Source organism: Lissotriton helveticus, chromosome 8, assembly GCF_964261635.1.
Source record: "Lissotriton helveticus chromosome 8, aLisHel1.1, whole genome shotgun sequence".
Lineage (NCBI taxonomy): Eukaryota > Metazoa > Chordata > Amphibia > Caudata > Salamandridae > Lissotriton > Lissotriton helveticus.
The window spans coordinates 44562300-44583595 of record NC_136069.1 but is presented as its reverse complement, the minus strand read 5'-3'; the positions used below and the strand labels follow the sequence as shown (position 1 = coordinate 44583595).

The 21296-nt window shown below is 44.8% G+C and overlaps 1 protein-coding gene across 1 annotated transcript in view; it reads right to left on the bottom strand.

The window, feature by feature from the left end:
- LOC144773705 (uncharacterized) overlaps window positions 1-19533 on the bottom strand; it is a 195689-nt gene extending 176156 nt beyond the window's left edge. Inside the window, 1 exon segment of the mRNA XM_078658850.1 lies at window positions 19400-19533. Within this exon segment, the coding sequence (XP_078514976.1) occupies window positions 19400-19423 (24 nt within the window). The 5' untranslated portion in view covers window positions 19424-19533.
- Window positions 19534-21296: the final 1763 nt, after the last annotated feature.

Below are 21296 nucleotides of genomic sequence, written 5' to 3'. Positions count from 1 at the left end.
GACTTCCCCTCATTTTGGGACTAATTGCAGGAATACTATTCTTAGTCCTTATATTTCGTTATGGCAAACCATGTCACAGACAAAACACCTGCGACAAGGGAAGAAACAATCCTAGCCATTGGATACCGGGACCGGATATCAAAAATCCTGGGACTATCCCGGCTTAGAGATCTGAACATGACTTGGTTTCTTTCATTTCGACCAATGTGGCAACTATGTGTTTTACCTGTATTAAGGTGCTTGCTATGCGGAGAAGAATGCGTGTTAGACACCTGTCTGACGCTACAATCAGATGCGCCAATGGATGCAGAAACATTGTTGAGTCCAATAAAGGCTCATGCTTTGTGCTGCCCTCAACGGCTACCAATCCTGATGACGGCATTCGTGGAAGCTTCACCACTACGATTGAGGGGTAGTGAAGTTCAAGATGAAAGCAGCATTGATCAGGTACGACCTTCTGTCAGCAATACTAATCAAAACGTCAATGGAGACAATCATGCGCACGAATGCATGGTTACATCCTTTTCCGAGTTAGTGGAACTCTCCCAGGAAGCTGTTGACAGCTTTTTCGACAGTCTAAATGATATGATGTTCTCACCAGAGCAGAAATAGAGACTTTTGAGCAAGCTCGCACACGGCGTTCCCTGAATTTGGCCTTCAACTAGAATAGCAAAATACTATGAACAATTTTCCTTCCAGTTCACGGACAGAGATTTTTTCAGCAGCCCCAAAATATTTTTACATATTTTTCAGGACACTTATCTTCTGCTTAAAGTAAGAACTATTCTTAGAGAACTAAAACTTCTAATTTTAGATAGTTTATAGACATTAGCTGCCCGCTGGTATGTTCATAATTATTTTATTCTGCGATTGAATGGTCTCGAAACTTTTTTTCTGTATTAAGAGCCATTTCATGTGTAAATTCTCATATACAAATTAATGATAATGTATAGATATGCGTGATTACTTTAGCATTATTCTACAGCTTGAGTGCATATATTACATGTGACTGTTTTTTCCGTATATTTGATAATTTCAATATGCATTTATGTATTTTGGGGTGGTAAGGTATACACGATACTCTACAGTATGTTTTACTATGCATAGATTCGTAAATATGTCCATAGTTAGCGTGGAGTGGGTGTGATGTATTCCTATAGGTTCTGTATCGATCCCCCTATTCCTGACCCTATTCTGGTTAACAAGTTAACTAGCAGCCATCCCATGAGGCAGAAAACCCCCATGATGCAGGAACCGTTATCTGATTAAGCCACACTACGCCACAGGAACGTGTTATCTGATTAGGTCATAACGCTTGCCATCTAATTAGACAAGCGATATTCCTCCAGCCCCTGATAAGGCATACGGAGTTCTCAAAACAAATCAAACCTATGACAACCTGGGAAAAACCCTGCGGCCATTGTTTTGATTTCACCGAGAACTTCAGCAAAAGAATGTGCTAACGACCAGGTCGTATGACATCCTTATTGACGTATCTATGTCCATCCTTACGTCAATCTCGGCACCTTAAAGGTATAAATATTACCGATATTGCCCTATGCAAACACACGCGGTGGTGACGAGATCGGAGCAGCCAGACTTGCCGAAGCCCAGAGCAGAGCAGACCCCGCTGGCGCAGCCCCGCCTTCCTGACGCGCTGAGAACGAGACGCTGCTTTCTCCTGCCGAGAAATCCAGCTCCGGCGCTTCCGGGTAGCCCTCGCAGGCAGCCTGGAATATCGAGACCAGAGACGAGAGATACCATCCCTCATTCATCCTAGATTCCAGGTACAGAACTGAATAACCCCTTGCAGAGAATTCTTTAGTCAGTCACTTGGCAAAACAAACTTAACTTAAACTGCTACTTTCTATTCCCGCCCACGTATTAGGCTTAGGTCAGGTACATCTGGGGTAGGCGTAGTTAGAAACACCAGTTGAGTACGATTAGTCAAATGTATATGTGTATGTATCTATTTTATCCATTTTAACCCATCATATGGCTTAGAAACCATATCCATGTTTTTACAGTATTATTTTATACTTCTGCTTTTAATGTATGCACTTTACTTAACCATAAGTATTGCAATAATATCGATCCATTTCTCTTGTATGAGAAAAGAGACTGATCAATAAATACCATCTTTTATTGAACACGCCCGTCTCTTCCTTTTCTCTACAATCTGGTGAGACTAAGAATGCACGTACTGACTGAGTAAAATAAGTCGTCTTTTGTTTTCACACGACTCTAGAGATACACTCTTGATTAGGGGAGAGCAAAGTTGTCATGTTCTATGGTTGTCAGAAACTAAATCCCTTCTTGTCTATCCAGGGAGGTTCAACTCCTCCTTGCCTATTCGAGAAAGTTTCTAGTGAACTCTGAGCTAGCTGGCAAACCCAAAACTTTAAGTCTAATATCGACAATAGAAGACCTAGTTAACGTCTGGTCTAGGCCTATACTATTGAAGGTATTATTCCAATGCGCAGAGCCTATTGGGATAATAGAAACTACACTACACAGGGTGGTGTGGAGTGCAAAAAAACGATGGATTTAGGCCCAGATCCTTGTACTGGGGTGAATGTATGACATTGTTCTACATTCTGTCCATCAACTGTGTTTTTTGCAATTTCACCCAGAGTGGGCTGGGGATGCTCAGACGTGAGTCCCAGGCTCTCCACACCACTGGAGTCAAGCTATCCAGGCTGATGAAGGCTGATAGCCAGAAACCGGTCCTTGGATGCTTGATTCCGGTCTGGGAAAGACATGGCTTGGTAGTTCGGACTGGACTGTTCCCATGAGGCACAGGGTCAGAGCTGATTTGCATATAGCCAGTGTCTAACCCAGGGTGGTGTGGAGTGCAAAAAAACGATGGATTTAGGCCCAGATCCTTGTACTGGGGTGAATGTATGACATTGTTCTACATTCTGTCCATCAACTGTGTTTTTTGGATTTTGTGGCATGATGTGGAAATATGTGGTGCGGATAGGATGCATGTGATGTGTTGTATAATTGTGGTGAGTTGAATTGTGTGTTTTGTTGTCGAATTATGTGGTGTGGAATGGAAATGTGTGGAGTTGAATTGTGTGGAGTTGAACTGTGTAACATGGAACTGTGTGGCGTTGAGTGAAATTATACTGATTCAAGTTATGTCGCATGGTGGGGATTGTATTTTTCCGATGAGGCATAGAGTAGGTTTAGATGAGGTGTATTTATGTGGCACTGATTAGACTATAATTATGTGGAGTTTCAACTGCATTGAGTGGTATTATGTGGAGTGTAATTATGTTGGATGGTGTTTAATTGCATGGCGGTGAATTGTGTGGTGTGTAGAAATAGGTTTCAATTTCCAGATTTATCAACTCCCTAATTGAGTTTGCTGCTTAATAAAGCAGTATTAGTATGAGTGAAAAAAAGCAGTATGTGTACATTTAAGAACATACAGTTTAGCATTGACTGCCTCTGCAGCAATGCTTCAGTGATCACCTCGCCTACACCTCCACCTACCCCCAAACAAAAGGGCTTTTTAGAGGGTGCGCGCATGTGCAGTTTCACAACAAGAGACTTTAAGCCTAGACAGCTAAAAGCAGTGCAAAAGAAAACAAAACAGCAAGTTACAAACATGAAGACAGGCCTTTAAAATTGGTATATCGTTTATTGAAGAAGTTCCTTGGTAATCTCAGCTGAAACCCTGGGGAGAGGATATGGCGTAAGGGCATGAGCTGACGACTTTGGAAATGTGGAACCAGATCAGAGTATTGTGTTGGCTGAACATCCTGCGATTCTGGGCAAATCACGGTATCTCCATGTGCCTAAAAAATTCCAGCTCTTCAAAACTACAAATGGCAGAAAGCCTCCGGCACAGCTGCCAAATACTGCTGCTTCTAAAAGCTTTAAAAACTGGTAGTAGAAAGCAGAACAGCTCTACCTTTCATCCTTCTAAAAGCGACAGAGTGGGTAAGGGTAGAAACGATACTGACTTCTTATTATTTGTAGCACCACAAAGGCGATATCAAGTGTACTACAGAAATGTATCTGGTAAATATCATTAGAATCCGCATGTAAACATGTTTGTAATTGAGAGGGGTCATCTCACGTTCCCATTCATTCCGTGATCTCCTTGATGATAACCATTTTGTGCCAATTAAGTATGTAGGTTTTTGGTTGGGGAGTGGGTAAATATGACATGTTAGCATCTAAGCTTTATTTCCTTTCCAAGGTATTGTTGGCCTCAAATTATTAGCAAACACATTTAAGCAAAAGCACGTGAGTGCAGAATGTTTGTTTAAAAGTATACGAAGATCACACAAGGTAGCAGGCACCAATCGAGCAGTTTCTTCAAATATACCAGAATTGCCGGAATGTTTCCTCTGTAATAAGTATATTAACATATCTAAGATAGCGTTTGCTGCACCACACTTGCAACTTCGCGACTGCTCGAAGGAGGAGGCGGCTGTTGCTGCTTGGGTATAAGAAGCGAATACCACTGAGCAAGAGACCAACCTAAATCATTAGCGCCTTGGGGGGCAAGGCGGAATCATGTGCCCTCTCTGAAGGGTGGGGCGGAGACCTATGGAAATCCAAAAGAAAGGACAGGTCTCTGTATCCCATGGGAATCACTTTAGATTGTGTAGTACGGGAGGCCCATCTAAGCAACAAATGAATCAATCAAACTGTATGCAAATGTTCAAAAGCGTAAAATGAGATCTTACAAAAACACATTAATGTGATATTATTGTTTTGCAGCGGATTGTACTCATCCGCAAAAGGAACTAACGGAAAGCGACACTAGACAACCGCCTTGCAACCCCTTCCTCACCTTGTCATGTCACCTCTACAATCTTTGCAGCACAGTACAGCAATGGGTCCTGTTGTGTTTGCAACACAACAATGGGTCCCATTTTGTGGCAGGCGGCAACCAGGAAAACTAAAGACAGGAGAAGCAAAGACTACGATGCAGTGCTCATGAATTTGGTCGCGCCCACTTGCCATTGGCTATGGGCATTTACCAGATCCCAGGCCTCATCCTCTTGTAAGATTGGATGGCTTGGATTTTAGACGTTAGTAGAACACACCCAATAGGGTGGAAAGAGAAGCCTCTTTAAATGGTGGAAAATTTACCAGGGAGGTATGAGAATACCGGACCACAGTTTATAAAAAAATAACAAGAACCCGATACTGCCTCCGCACGCCATGCCATGACCTGGCTGCACAGCCTAGCCCATTGTGGGTGAGGAGCAGCATTTCCCTGTAGTGTAGATTTCTTGCTTAATAAACACTGATGAGCGCCTAGGTGCGTGCTTCCCTCCATAACATGAGTCGAAGAGCAGACTTTAATTGCTGTTTTATTCTGAGGCTCACCTGGGTCTGTTGCCACCCAGAGGCCTGCAAATGCAGGAGAGCAGTGAAACATGACGTGCTGTGGAGACGCGTGCTTGGGCTCCGTGCACAGCAAATGCAACAAGAAAAGAAAAGTAGTCCCCTGAGGAACGCATAAACACTGAACGCATAAACACTGAAAGCATAAGGAGACAGTGCTTGCCCGTTGCTCCGTGGCAGCAAAGCGGAAACACAAAGGAGGGATAAGAGGAAATATTGCCCAGTAGCAAGCAAGGGTTTCTAAAGGACACTGGCAAAGGCAAATAAAAAGCAATTGCAAGAAATGGGCAGGGTTTAACTCCACAATATACAGCAGATCGCTAAACAACAGGACAAACACTGCCTAGGCTCGACCTAAAACCCAGAGACATATAATTGGCAATTTATTGAAGAGTTTAGATGTTGCACCCTCATCAGTGGTGGCCGTAAGCATAAGGAACAAAATGTAACTTGTCTTTGAACAGGGACAGATACTTAAGTTGAATAGAAAAATGAACAGGGTTCTGGCCTGCTGGCTAGAAACAATGTTCTACAAAAAAAATATGCAATTTTGAAGATGCCAAAATATACTACTTAGTATCTAAATCAGAAGAAGTCTCCATAGCATTTTATAAATTCTTCATGACATAAAAGGAAAAAAAGTCTTTGGTTGTCAACAATGTAAGAACTCTAAGCCTCAAAACTTTTTAAATCTTATCCTGACTGAAGCCAACAGTACTATTATATCTACATGCTATACTATTGTGGATCAACCAATTAGGAACTGACATCTGGTGAGGCCACTAGTCTTGATGGTTTCAGTAGTGATTATATAAATTCTTCAGCAAGGAATTATTCCAGCAAATGCTGCAATTGTTCCAACATATGCTTGACAATGGAGAATGCCTGCTAAAGATCCTTCATGTGCAGCTACGATTGATCCACTATGATTATAATGTTTATGCTGAGAAGGCCTTTGAGCTCGGGAACTGGGATCTTCTATGGTAAACTTTTGCACTTTTTTAGGGTCCACAATCAGTTCGTCATGTCAGACGTCTGTTAATATTAGAGACCCTGGGCCAGATAATCAACCGGAGACCAGAAGGAAAAAATACCAATAACCTATGGAACCAAGCAAGCTCCCATGCATATCCCTCTTTGTTAAGCCATCAGCAATTAAGATCAGAAGTGATTCACTGTCCAGCTGTCTGCACAGTGGCGATAACAAAATATATAAAAAAGATTGTAACGGCTGCGGCAGGAATGGGCAGGAGACGGGTTCTGGTTACAGGTTTATGATTTATTTTCGACAACAAAAAGTCTGTGCAAGTAGGGCGGGTGAAGACCCGGCGTGGGGATCGGCTCCTATCGGTTCGTCTTCTCCTCCTGCTCAACGCTCCCTCTTTCGGAGTCTGGCGGCTGGGGCTTCGGCGGGTCCTTGACTCAGGGGGCTCCGTGGTTCCAGCACACTCTCGGAGGAAGGAGAATGGAAAAGGTATCAGTCAGGGGTACTTTTCCTAAGTATCTAGGGAAGGGGAGTGAGGGATACACCAAGATTGCGAGCGGCGTCTTATCTAACGAGGGTAAGTGCAGGGGGGGGGGGAACACCGGGCAACCCCAAGGACACCGGTCACGGTTCGGACCCTCCCTTCCTACCGACCCACCCCGCAACCCTTGCACGTACCTCGCGGAGCCACACGCTTCCTCCTAGCGTGCGGCTGGGCGGAGCGTGTTGTCGTTGGCCTCCGGGCTTGCTCTGTGTTTCTTCCTCGATCCGTCTCGCTTCGTCTTCCTCCGTCTTCTCCCTCAGCTCTGGTCTTCCCGTCGGGTCACTTCCGGTCACTTCCTCCCTTCCGTACACGCCTCCGGTGAACAAGCACACCTCTCCCGGTTGCTGCACTCCTTTTGACGGGACCTCCAACTCCGCCCAATGTCCAGTGCTCGACCAGTTAAAGGAGCCGTGCTCCACTTCTTCCTCGGCAGGTAAGTCATGTCGCCACCATTCAGGGGCTGTTTCTGGCGCCTGTGAAGACAAGAGGGAGGAGAGTATATAGGTCACATCCCTTCCCCCATTACCGTGACACTCTGAACCAGGGGACATCTGGCGCTCCCCCTTACACACCATCCCCCCTGGATGCTTCCGATCGGGAAGCGGATGCCTGGACAAGTAATCGGCCCCCGTGTTATCAACGCCCTTCTGGTGCAACACAGTGAAAGCAAAGGGCTGCAGGGCCAGGAACCACCTCATGACACGAGCATTGTTGGCTTTGTTACGGGACATCCAGGTCAGTGGGGCATGGTCGGTATACAGGAAAAAGTGACGGCCTTCCAGATAATACGCCAACTTTTCCACGGCCCACTTAATCGCCAGACATTCTTTTTCAATGGTGGGATATTTGAGTTCCCTGGGGAAGAGCTTTCGACTTATGAACAGGATGGGATGGCTCAACCCGTCTTCCCCTGTCTGTGATAATACAGCGCCTATCCCGTAATCCAAGGCGTCAGTGTTTAGGGTAAACGGCCGGGAAAAATTGGGGGATGTAAGAATAGGGGTAGATGTGATGTACTGCTTGAGTCTATGGAAGGAGTCCAGCATCACCGTGGTGGGATTTTCGAGCGCTGAACGTTTCACAGTTTGTTTGAGTGCATCTGTGAGGGGGGCTGCTACCTGTGCGAACTGGGGTATAAACCGGCGGTAGTAGCCGATAAGACCCAGGAAAGCCCTCAGTTCCCGTTTGGTGGAAGGGAACGGGGCGTCCGCAATAGCTCTTACTTTCTCGACCTGGGGCTCGATGATTCCATGTCCCAGTACATAACCCAAGTATTTCACCTTTTGATAGGCTATCATGGATTTCTTGGAATTTACTTTCAACCCTGCCTCCTCTAGGGCTATAAAGATTTAGGTGTGTTCCCCAGTCCGGACTGTATATGACGATATCGTCAAGATATGCAGATGTAAAACCGGTCATCTCTTGTATGATTGTGTTCATGAGTCTCTGAAACGTGGCGGGTGCCCCATGGAGGCCGAAGGGAAGGACCGTGAACTCATAATGGCCCTCGTAGGTGGAAAAAGCGGTTTTATGGCGGTCCTCTTCGCGTAGTGGCACCTGCCAATATCCCTTGGTCAGGTCCAGGGTCGTAATGTACTTGGCGTCCCCCAGTTTTTCAATCAGTTCGTCAATCCTCGGGATTGGGTATGCATCGAACCTGGAGATGGCGTTGGGGGCTCTGAAATCCATACAAAAACGGGGGACCCGTCCGGTTTGGGGATCATAACTATGGGGCTGGACCAGTTACTGGTGGAGGGTCTGATGACCCCAATTTTTAGCATTTCCTGGACCTCCTTTCGGATATCCTGTCTTCTGGCTTCTGGTATTCTGTAGGGTTTAATCCGGATGGTCTTTCCTGGAGGGGTATCTATCCTATGCTCTGCCAGAGTGGTTTTCCCAGGCAGGTCCGAAAAGAGGCTGTCGTGCTCTCGGAGAGCGTTCAGGAGCTCCTCTCTTTCCTCACAGCTCAAGTCCTCATTGACTACTAGGCTATTGATGGTGGAGGACGGTCGGTCCGATGTAGGCGACGGGGAAACCAGGTGTACCCCGCTAGGCGGGGGTCCCAACCATTTTTTTAACATGTTAATATGATACGTCTGTGTTTTCCTTGGCCCTACTTGTAGTCTATAACTGGTATTCCCTATGGATGCGGTCACTTTATATGGACCTACCCATTCAGCCTTAAATTTCTGGGTTGTAGATGGCAACAAGACCAGGGCTAAATCTCCTACCGCCAACCTTCTCCACTTTTTACCTTTCTCATAGACGGCCTTTTGCTTCTTCTGATTTTTTTCCAGATTGGTGAATGCTATCTCACGGAGTTTACCTAGTTTGGATTTCAGATTCTGTGTGTATTCAAGAGTCCGCCGGGTTTCTTCTGGTTCCTCCCTTTCCCAGGCCTCCCTAGTCATGTCAAGCAAGGAGCGGGGTTGCCTCCCGTACAGCAGCTCGAACGACGAACATCCGAGACTGCTCTGTTTTTGGCCTCGTATGACATAAAGAGCCAGAGGCAACAGCTGATCCCACTCGGCTCCACTGACCTCCAACATTTTCCTCAGTGTGGCTTTCAGTGTCCGGTTATAACGCTCTACCAACCCATCGGTCTGAGGGTGGTAGACCGAGGTTCGGATCTGGTGTATGTCCAAGGTTGCACACACTTCCTGCATTAACCGGGAGACAAAGGGGGTCCCTTGGTCCGTCAGGATTTCCTTCGGAAAACCCACCCTGGAAAAGAGTTTTAACATCTTCTCTGCAATCTGCTTGGTAGTAGTAGAGGATAAAGGGAAGGCCTCCGGGAACCTGGTGGAGTAGTCCACTATCACTAGCACGTGCTGAAACCCCTTTCTGGTTTTGGGTAGAGGACCTATGAGGTCCATGCCAATTCTTTCGAATGGGGTTCCGATGATGGGAAGAGGCTGCAAGGGAACCGCTGGAGGTCTGGTCATATTCTTTTTCTGACACAGGTCGCACTCCTGGCAGTAGGTCATCGTATCTTTATAGACACCTGGCCAATAGAAATGGCGTAATATTGATTGGGTCGTTTTTTCGGCTCCAGTGTGTCCTGCGACTAAATGGGCATGTGAGAAGAACAGGACTTGAGGGCGGAAGGATACTGGGACCAATAGCTGTTCGGGGTCACCTTGTTGTCCTTGCCTATACAACAACTCATTCCGTATAAAGAACCTGGGGTAACTGGGGTGCGGAACACCGGTGTTTTGATGGGCGCTTTCCCAGGCATTGAACAACGTAGGATCGTTGCTTTGAGCAAAACGGAAACTGCGGTCCAACACCCAAGGGTCGGGGGTCAATAAGGCCGGCACCGGATTACCCAGGGGTTCGTGTGACCGTACGGGGCCCAGACTTTGTTTAAACATGTGCAGGAAAGTCGGGTTGTCCGTACCAATAATCAAATCCTCAGGAAGCGTGTCAAGCACTCCTACTCTTACGTCTTGTCTCTTTTCTTTTATGGGTTCTATAGGTAACTGAGCCATGGGATATTGCTTTACATCTCCGTGTACACAGCGGATGTACACTCTCTCATTCGGGAGATATTGACTCTGCTGCACATGTTTGGCCTGTACCACTGACTGGCGGCATCCTGAATCCAACAAAGCTTTAATCAGAGATCCATTAAGTTTCACACTCACTCTGAAGCAATTTCCCATTTCAGCGGAATAGAGCACCGTTCTGGGGAGGTATCCCACCTCCATGGGCTCTTCCGTTGTTTTTCTGCGGGGACACAGTCTTGCAATATGCCCCCAGGTTCCGCACTCGAAGCACTGTGGTCCTGTAGGTCCTTGGGTCTCAGGCCGCCAGGGACGGGGTCTCGGAGGTTCCAGGGGTCGAGGCATGTTTCTCCTTTCGGGTTTCTGTGTCGGCTTTGAGGGCTTTTCGGGTTCCCAGGAGGTGGTACGGGGTTGTGCCCTTGCAAAGGTATTAGCCATTTCCACCGCCTGCTGAGTATTAATGTCGTGGTGCTGACGCAGCCATTTCTGCGTCTGATAGGGCAAGGCCTCAAGGAATTGCTCTAGATAAATGCGGTCCATAATTTCCTCCTTAGTGCTAGTGGAGGGGGTCAGCCATTTGTCGGCAGCCATCTTTAGTCTGACAAATAAAGTTTTTGGGTTTTCACCGGGGGCTCCTCTTTCCTTCCGGAATCTTAGCCTGTACGCCTCCGAGTCTAACCCCAGGTGGTCAAGAATAATTCTTTTTATGTCTGCGTATGGGGTGTCTCCGTTCGGATTAGCCACCTGATAGGCGGCTTGTGCTTCCCCCACAAGAAGAGGGGCCAAAAAGAAAGGCCATTTGGCGAGGGGCCACCCACAGGCGCTAGCGGCCCTCTCGAAATTCAACATGAATGCGTCCGGATCGTCTCCGGCTTGGTATTTCTGCAGGGAGACGCCCCCAGTCCCATGTGGAATCATTTTTTCAGTGCATGCCCCCAAGGCAGTCCATGGTTGAGGGGATTCAGCGGGGCGGGGAGCCATCGCTGCTTTCATGATTTCCCTGTCCTCATGGGCGGACTGCATCTGTTTCTCCACCGCCCATTCCAAACGTTCTTGTCCCTTAATGAGCTCCTGCACCACTGCTTCCATCTCTGTTATGCAGATGGGGGTTTTGCCCGCATTCTCCACCACTGTAACGGCAGCGGCAGGAATGGGCAGGAGACGGGTTCTGGTTACAGGTTTATGATTTATTTTCGACAACAAAAAGTCTGTGCAAGTAGGGCGGGTGAAGACCCGGCGTGGGGATCGGCTCCTATCGGTTCGTCTTCTCCTCCTGCTCAACGCTCCCTCTTTCGGAGTCTGGCGGGTGGGGCTTCGGCGGGTCCTTGACTCAGGGGGCTCCGTGGTTCCAGCACACTCTCGGAGGAAGGAGAATGGAAAAGGTATCAGTCAGGGGTACTTTTCCTAAGTATCTAGGGAAGGGGAGTGAGGGATACACCAAGATTGCGAGCGGCGTCTTATCTAACGAGGGTAAGTGCAGGGGGGGGGAACACCGGGCAACCCCAAGGACACCGGTCACGGTTCGGACCCTCCCTTCCTACCGACCCACCCCGCAACCCTTGCACGTACCTCGCGGAGCCACACGCTTCCTCCTAGCGTGCGGCTGGGCAGAGCGTGTTGTCGTTGGCCTCCGGGCTTGCTCTGTGTTTCTTCCTCGATCCGTCTCGCTTCGTCTTCCTCCGTCTTCTCCCTCAGCTCTGGTCTTCCCGTCGGGTCACTTCCGGTCACTTCCTCCCTTCCGTACACGCCTCCGGTGAACAAGCACACCTCTCCCGGTTGCTGCACTCCTTTTGACGGGACCTCCAACTCCGCCCACTGTCCAGTGCTCGACCAGTTAAAGGAGCCGCGCTCCACTTCTTCCTCGGCAGGTAAGTCATGTCGCCACCATTCAGGGGCTGTTTCTGGCGCCTGTGAAGACAAGAGGGAGGAGGGTATATAGGTCACATCCCTTCCCCCATTACCGTGACACTCTGAACCAGGGGACATCTGGCGCTCCCCCTTACAAAGATATAGTTCCACATTTAGATATTGGTTAAATTAAAATTAGAAAGACCAAGGAAAATCATCTCAATGGTGGTGGGCTACAGATGTAATCAAAACAAGACTGAAGCCCTTTATTTAACTCTGACCTAACCAATTTACCCACAGAACTCCGAGCCATTAAAGATTATTCTACCAAACGGTATTTGGTCATATGAGTTAATAAACACACTGATAAGCTCTTTCGCTGGAATCTTATACCATTGCTAACAAAGAATCATTGAAAATTCTGGAATGTATCACCATGTTCCTTAGTAGGACGAGTCAACTAGATTAAAATGACACTGCTCCCTCAATGTTTTTTTCGGTTCCAGGCCATTCCTTGACAAAAAGAGAGAGGGGATTAAGGGGGGGGCTTTTTTAAAGAGGCCCAGACTCCCTGCACACCTGAGTCATGTCCTGCAAAAAGAGATTGGAGCAGTTCCTCTATGTTTGGTGTCACCTACCAACTAATTAGTGGTGGTGAGGAAGGAGAAGGGTCATGCTTCATCATATGGACCTGCTCCTCGTTGAGCCGGCGCTGCAATGCTCAACGGGCACCCGCGAAGGGGCTCTTTGTCGGAGATCTTTTGTTCCTTTGCCGTATGATGAAGTGCGGGTATGTGGCCCTTGTGTGTGCAGATAAAAGATGTAGTGGTGCAGTGAGTGCGTTGTTATAAAAAAGGTTGGATATTCCAAATAAATGCGTTTATTCTGGTTGGTAATCCACCTTAATAAAAATGATATATATTAGAGTGGCACCAGCCCAGGTGAGGGGTATTTATTAAATCTTGTGCTCTACTCTATGGGTCGACATGATTCTTGCCCTGTTGGTCTGTAAGTACCGTGGCAATTCTTCAGGACCTATATATGTGCTATGTGTGAATGAAGCGTGGTGTTTGGTATCTATACTAAATGGTGCTTCTAAATAGTTGCTACCATTAATGTTTGACTACATGTCCATGCTTATGTAGTCAAGAATTGGAGGACCTCACTCAATGATGCGAGGTGCTTCAACATGGGCTGGCGGTTCGCCGGGGCGCCTCGTTAGTAGGAGCCTTGTGCCGGATGAGTCCACGTTGGTGACCTACCCTCGCCGCCAGTCCCACAGCCGCAGGCCATTCCTTGCCACTTTGCTAACAAGTTAGTAAGTGCTTTGAAGAGCAGGATTATAAAACTGACCTGGTGTAGCAAAAGCAGTTGGTCAGCCGGAAGAACATTTGTAGGACACTACTGCCAGGGAAAGGGTAGTGGTAGGGGGAGGAGAAAGGGCCAATTTATAAAAGGAATAACATATCATTAGCCAAAGGGGACCTGGGGAGACTTGTTGGCTGTGACTCAACATCTGATTTGGATCAAAGTGTAATTTCTGAGAAAGCTATATGATTAAACCATTTGAGATAAAAGACAATAAGTTAAGATTTAAACAATAATATTAATATCTGATTCAAGATCATCAGGAATTTACTACACATCATTTTGTTTCAAGAATTATTCTCATACCTGAATTGCATGAAGTGGCCCTCCCACTAGGGGGCAACACGTCAATACAGAGCACCATACCTGAAGCTAGCTGTGACTAATTGCACTCCCTTGGAAATAGCTGATCTTGGCCAAATTATTTTTATGGGCCAACTGTACTCATTTGAAGAGCTACAAGTATCTTTTGATATTCCCATTCAGCGCTGTTTTTAACAAGCACTTGTAACTTCTATTGCCAATCTGGAAAAGTCCAAAGGCGGGATATGGGTTAGGCCAAGTATTTTAGATAATCTCAATCCACAAACGAGTTTACCAATCCGGTTAAAAGATCTTGAACACCAGAGAAAGTTATGGTTTAAACTGTGCAAAAGATAGGGCAGACATGAACTGGCTTTAGAAGAAGAAGAGCTGCAACCATTGTGAATTAAGATGAACTTGCTGCTCAGCATTGGGTAGGAGGCTATTGTGCACCAAACCCAACACTTTTCAGTGATATTACACAAGTGAAACTGAATAAGTGCATTCTGAATCTAGCTCCTCCTGTAACAAGTGCCTGACAGTTGAGAGGATATAAACCTCTGAAAACATTATGCTTTCGAATGGCAGAATTCTGTGCCCAGTTTGCAGCATTCTTAGGTCAAGAAATTGATAAGTACATTGAATTTACAAATAATACTGCAATATTAGGCTCACAGTACATCCTAATGGCGATGGCAATACCATCTATTTCAGGAGTCTCCAACATTTTGTGTAGTGTGAGCTACTTCCGTACACTGAAAATCATTGTGAGTTGCTAACGGCTCACGCATTGTTACCAGACACCCCCACCCCCAACTTCATTGTATGAACATGTGTGCGTATGAATGGCATACATTTGTATATGAGTGACTGAGAGCCTGTGTCGCATGTACTTGGGGCACAACATAACATAACGTGTATTTGTAAAGAGCACGTTCACCCAGAAGGGTATCTTGGCACTGAATAACAGATGTTTATTGTTACCTAACTCAATGGTTCTCATTTTAGCGACCTCAGAGGATGAAAGACTGAGTGGACCCGCTGGGATTTGAACCTGTGACCACGAGATCGAACACAGGCTCCTATAGTGGGCACATTAGTCCATTAAGCCACCAGACATAGTACAGGAAATACCTTTCTCCATATGTGTCACAGTTACATGTATAACACCAACACAGAACCATTTTTTTTTAATATGGAAGAAATTTAAAGTGCAGAAAAATTTTCCAAATATGGAACATTTTTCTGCACTATCATTTAAAAAACAATTGGCATTGTAAATGACAATGCCTTTAATAAAAAATTAAAAGGCATTGTCATTTACAATACCAAAAGTTCAAACTTTTGCAAAAGCAATACCTATTATATTGCAGAGCATGGTGTACGTGAAGCGGGCGCAGTGCTCATTATTAAAGTAAAAAAAAAGAGAGCGCGTGGTGTCCCTGAAGTGGGCGCCACGCTCATTAGTTAAAGTTAAAAATTCATTCATAAATAAAGTTTTTTATAAATTGAGAATGAGTGCAGTGTCCCTGAAGGGGGCGCCACGCTCAGTATTAAATAAAAAAATAATAATAAACAGAGCCCGGTGTCCCTGAAAGGGGCGCCGCATTCAACATCAAAGTAAAAAAAGAAAATGAATACTGAGCGCGCTGTCCCTAAAGGGGGCGCGGCGCTCAGGATGCAAATACAAAAAATAGCAGCCGCCATTGCCCCATGGGGATCCATAAACAAAATAGTGCTGACCCACTGAATAAAGCCGGCTGTGTATCAAACCAAGTAAAAGGTCCAGTCGTTATGGGCAGTAACAAATGGAGACAAGGCGGTACTAAGGAGGGACTAACAAGCCTCATAATGAATCAGAAGCCAGCCTCTATAAAAGACAATGACGCAAAGCCAATGACAAATATGAGTGGAGAGTGGGCAGGCTGTTAGTGCATATCCTAATACAGCATGCCTCGCAGAGCGAGCAGAGCATGCGCATTGCCGCTAGGTTCGACCGTATGACTGTATTTTTCAGTTCTGCATATGGCACAGTGTCTACTGGCCATTAGAAGCAAGAGGCCTACTGTTTGTAAATGTGACACTTTAAAATGTGAGAAAATTAAAATGAAGGATTAATTTGATTCTGAAGGTCACTTTTCATTTTAATGCTTGCCCATTTATAAGCATTCAGAAACATCATTTTGTTTTCCTCTCCAATACTGAGTTGACAATGACTTTTATTTAAGAGTTAAATACCTCAATGTTTCAGTTCTTCACATCTGTGCCCCAGCCCCAGTCTGGGTCATTAATCTGCCTGCCCACCCACTGCTCATTATCTGGCCATGCTATCTGCAGCCTGATGAGAATAATCTAAAATAAACACACCTTCCCCTTAACTTTAAAAGGAAAATATGACCCTGTACTTATTTAGAAATGAACTCAATGATGTGAGCTACTCTGAAGGTGTCTGGGAGCTATTAGTAGTTCACGATCGACTGGTTGGAGACATCTGATCTATTTATTCTGGAGCTTTTACATCAGCTAGCTCATCGTTAAGTGATGGAAGGAGAAAAAGGCAACTCCCTTCAAAGAATGGTGTGTGGAGATGCAAAGAATAGCTGAGTTTGTGTAATGTCTTTACTCAAGAATGGGTCTAAGGAAAACAAACATGAAAAAGAAATACGAGGAAGGTCTACAAACTTGGTAATTAGAAATGAAGAGCATAAAACAGACAACCATACATGCCAACTAATATGAGAAGATACCCAGGACAGACTAACACTTACAGTGCTCCTTCTTTAAGGCCATAAACATTTCAATACACCTGACAAAGAGTGAATCGTCATATTGACTGACAGAATATCAGGAACTCTTTAGTTAAGAAAGAATGGTTTACAAAAAAAATTGCCATGAGCTCTGTATGTTCTACGACTGTCTGATGCTGAAAACAAATCTGTCAAAAAATATAAGTGTTTGCGCTGATGAACCACGCTTTATACCCATCACAGTTAGCGTACAGTGTGTAGTCTTTCTCCATCTGATCAAGGGCTGGCTAGCAATAGCCAGAACAGACACTTACTGGTAGTTCAAGGTATCAACTGAACATGCCTTGCTAACATCCTTTTTATATTGTGACTGTAGGTGTTCCATGCCCTTGCCATTTTAATTAAGTGTTTAAAAGTTAACAGATGCATACGTGAATAAAATACAGTTAAGATGTGTTTCAGAAACTGTAAGTTGCAAGGACAAAGGCAGAATAATCCTTATGATTAGTAACAGCAATGGTGACCTGTGATTTAGGTAGTACATGGCTAGGCAGGGAACAAGGGTAAACAGCTGCTTGAGGCAGAATAAATCTAAGACTTTGTGATACAGAAAGATTTTGGTCGCTCTATCACAGAGCAGATAAACGTGATTCAACCGTATTTAGAACTGGGGAAAGGCACATTGCAGAATATAACGAACTGACAAATAGTCCCAGTTGTTAAAGTTTCTCTTTATTCTTCATTGCATAAGACAACAGCCAACATGTTTCGTTCATTTTCAATAATACAGAACTTCTTCAGGGAAAACAACATGGTTTTTTTTTTTCATCGTAACATCTATTATTCGTCCAATGATCCCATACACTTTCTACTTTTTGGAACAGGCTCACATGATAATGAAGCCACGTGCTCCTCGTAATGCCAGTCCCACTTCTGACACTGTAATGCTTTTAATATGAAAAATACACTACTTTTTGTTCAAAAGGAGGTTTTATTTCTAAAAGACGAAGTCATAAGCTAGACTGTAGCTTATTACTTTGTTTTTTTTGGTCTTAATGAAGGCGCTCTTTTCGTTAGCACATACCAGTGTTTCAAGTGAGGCCACCAATTATTACATATTAGACTCCCTATGATGCACTTGCACTGCTCCTACATATCAATCAAAAAACACAACTTAATTTTGAAACCCTAAATTCACATTCCTTCACATTTGTGAGCTTTTATTTGAAAAGATTACATTTTGTGTGTCTATTTTATTTATATACACTATATCTATCTGCTAATATTTTTTAATTTGCCCTGTGCCCAAAGGCCCACTTCCACAGGTGCATGCCAGACATCGCCGATTGGATGAAAAGCAGCTGCCTAAACCTCAATACAAACAAAACGGAAGCGATGATCTTCGGGAACAACACCTCCCCGTGGAACGACTCCTAGTGGCCCACAGAACTTGGACCAGCATCCACGCCGACAGACCAGACCCACAACCTCGGCATCACCCTGGACAGCAAGCTCACCAGGAAAGACTAGATCAACTCAGTTTCTTCCGTCTGCTTCCTAACTCTTCGCATGCTCCGTAAGATCTTCAAATGGCTCCCCGTCAACAACAGAGGAATGTCACTAAAGCCCTAGTCAACAGTCGGCTGGACTACAGAAACTCTCTTAACATAGGAATCACTGAGCACCTCCTGAAAAGCCTACAGACCATACAAAACTCAGTGGACAGACTCATCCTTGACATCCTAAACGGTCCCACATCACAAACCTCAAAAAGCTCCACTGACTCCCCATTCAGAAGAGATGTCAATTCACAATGCTGATCCACATCTGCAAAGCTTTTCACAATCAAGGACCAGCATACATCAACCACCGCCTGAAATTCCACCAAACCTACTGACTTCTGCACTCCGCCTCCCTCTCTTTTGCACACTCCCATACATCTGCCAGAGCAACAGCGAGGATGTTCCATCTCCTACCGCATGGCGAAAATCTGGAGCCACCACCTGCCCCTCCCCTTCTTCACCTATGGACCTCATCCTCAATGCTGGAGCTCAGGTAAGGACTCCAGACCTGGCTGTTCAACTGAACTGAGCAGCTGGCTCTTAGCGCCTGGATACCCTCGCGAGTGATTAAGTATTGTACTGTGACCATTGGCGTAGGCAATGCCAAACAGCACTCACATCTCCCCACCTGTGTCCCTCTACTTCTCCTGTTTATTTCCTGTTAATCCTCATCTTGGGAAATAACAGATGTGTTAATTCAGCAGCCTGGGCATCAGTATACAGATGTTACCCCAGCAGCTATTCATTCACCTCTGGGTAAATGCAGGGTTATTCAAGAATACTACTCTGTGGAGGAATCTGTTGATGGTACAAAGGTATCAATTACCACAATAGTGCATTCTGGGAGTTGTAGCCCTGGTTCAGCTACTTTGCGCCACCACACCAGGAAGCAATTAATTTTATAAGTAAACCCAAGGACACATAAAACATTGTCCTCAGTTGAATTTGCTCCTGGAAAATATTATCTAAATAGTGAAGTATATTTTCTGGAATCGACTTCATTGGAGATTTGGAAGACCACCCGTGTTTACTGGCTCAGTGTTAGTTTATCTTTTAAGCAACACAGCCAGCAAGGTGTGGTGGCTCCATTTTCCTGCTGATGGTGTTATGATGCCACCCACACTTAGATCCCACAAACACTAAGCATGCACAAGGTTACTCACTCTTTCAGATTTTGGGTCACACATGACGAATTCCCTGTTCTTCCTTATATTCCACAGCCGAATGTACAAAGTGCGACCGGTACTGAATTGAAGAAAAAATGCACAGGACTAGAGCCGTTAACTCTCAACAAAAGAATCCAATAATGAAGTGATGGACGGGGGCTTGGGATGGAGCCCAAACTTCTCCCTAAACAAGTTGCGCAGGAGGAACTACAGAGAGAAAAACGTCTGACCTATGCGCAGGCGCCTTGAAGGTATGTTATGACTGCGCAGGCCCAAATTAGATACAGCTCCACTCGCGCGGAAAAAGGATCATTTGTCTGCGCGTGCTCAGGGAGGTAGTACTAAATACAACCACAGAGGCAAAAATGGTTTACGCATGCGCAGAAAATGTTCCGTTAAAGCGCATGCTCAGTGGAGAGAAACTGGTCCCCGCTTCCTCCTGTTTTTCAGCGACTTTCGCTTTACCGAAAACTGAGGAACAAAACTGACTTCGAAATTTTACAACATGACAACATTTTTGAACCGATTTGCGGAGTCAAGATGTGCTAAATAACAGCGCACAATAGCATAAAAACGCGAGACATTACAGTATTAATTATATTTATACATTTTTTGAAAAGCGCATCACACTAATTAGAATCGACTGAGATAATATAATTTATTTTATTTTATTTCATGCATTTTTATATAGCGCAGACTTTGCCTGAAGGTGTCAGAGCGCTATACAATAGAACCAGTTACGTTACATGAGAGAAATGTTACAAAAAGAACGTTTCAAAAATAAACAAGACACTAGAAGATGGAGGGTAAAACCATAAAAGGCAATAACACAATATCAAACAGCAATCAAGGGTGGGGAATGAACAAGAAAATATTACGAATTTACAATGATGAACTAACTTCCTAGGGGTGGTCTGAGAATGAGGGTATCAGTTCTGAAAGTGTCTCTGGAAGAGAAGAGATTTGAAGTCAGCTTTGAAAATCTGGATGGAGGTTGTGGCACGGAGCAATGACGGAAGCGAGTTCCAGATTCTCACCACATTACCTGAGAATGATTGAGCCATCGATCTTTCTCTTTTGAAGGAGGGGGACTCATGCAGAAACTTTTCCGATTTTTTTATTTTATTTATGCGTTTTTATATAGCGTAGACTTTACCCGAAGGCGTCAAAGCGCTTTACAAGGTTGGTAGGGTGCATGTGCCTGGAATGTAGAACGGCTTAACTGAAAATGCACACAAAAGTAACCTTTTGTATATAAGTATTTTACTCTTGTTTTAATCTAACGCTGTCACCTTTATTTTTTACAATATAAATATGCAACTTGTTAGCTTTGTAACTGCATATATGTGACTTGTGGCGTGCTCAGCCTATCTTGTGTACCTTGTTAACTGTACATATGTAACTTGTTTGTGGGTTAAACCTATCTTGTGTACCTTTTGTAACTTACCTGGTTCTTTTGTGAAGCGCTCTGACACCTTTGGGGACACCTTTGAGTAAAGTTTGCGCTATAATATAAAACTGCATTAAATAATAAGTGGATTAGAATGTAGGCCACATTGGCGTGTGGGTGAGAGGTGATCCCATGCAACTGTGAGCAGCTTGCAACAGACTTGCAGAACAGAGAATAATTCTGTAAAAGAGAGTAAATAGCACTCTCTGGTGCCTTAACTAGTTTCAGTGTAAGATAAAATGGGTAACCCAATCAACCCTTGACGGCTTGGGCAAAATAATATGAACTGGTAAGTGTGCCTTCAAGGGATTTATTCTCAAACTTAATTCTCAATGATATGTGTTCTTTACTCAATGCACATTTATATAACTTTCTTGCAAATTAATTTCTTTTGTTTAAAATTGGTAAATGTATATAACCACAATTAATGAACAAGATATAATT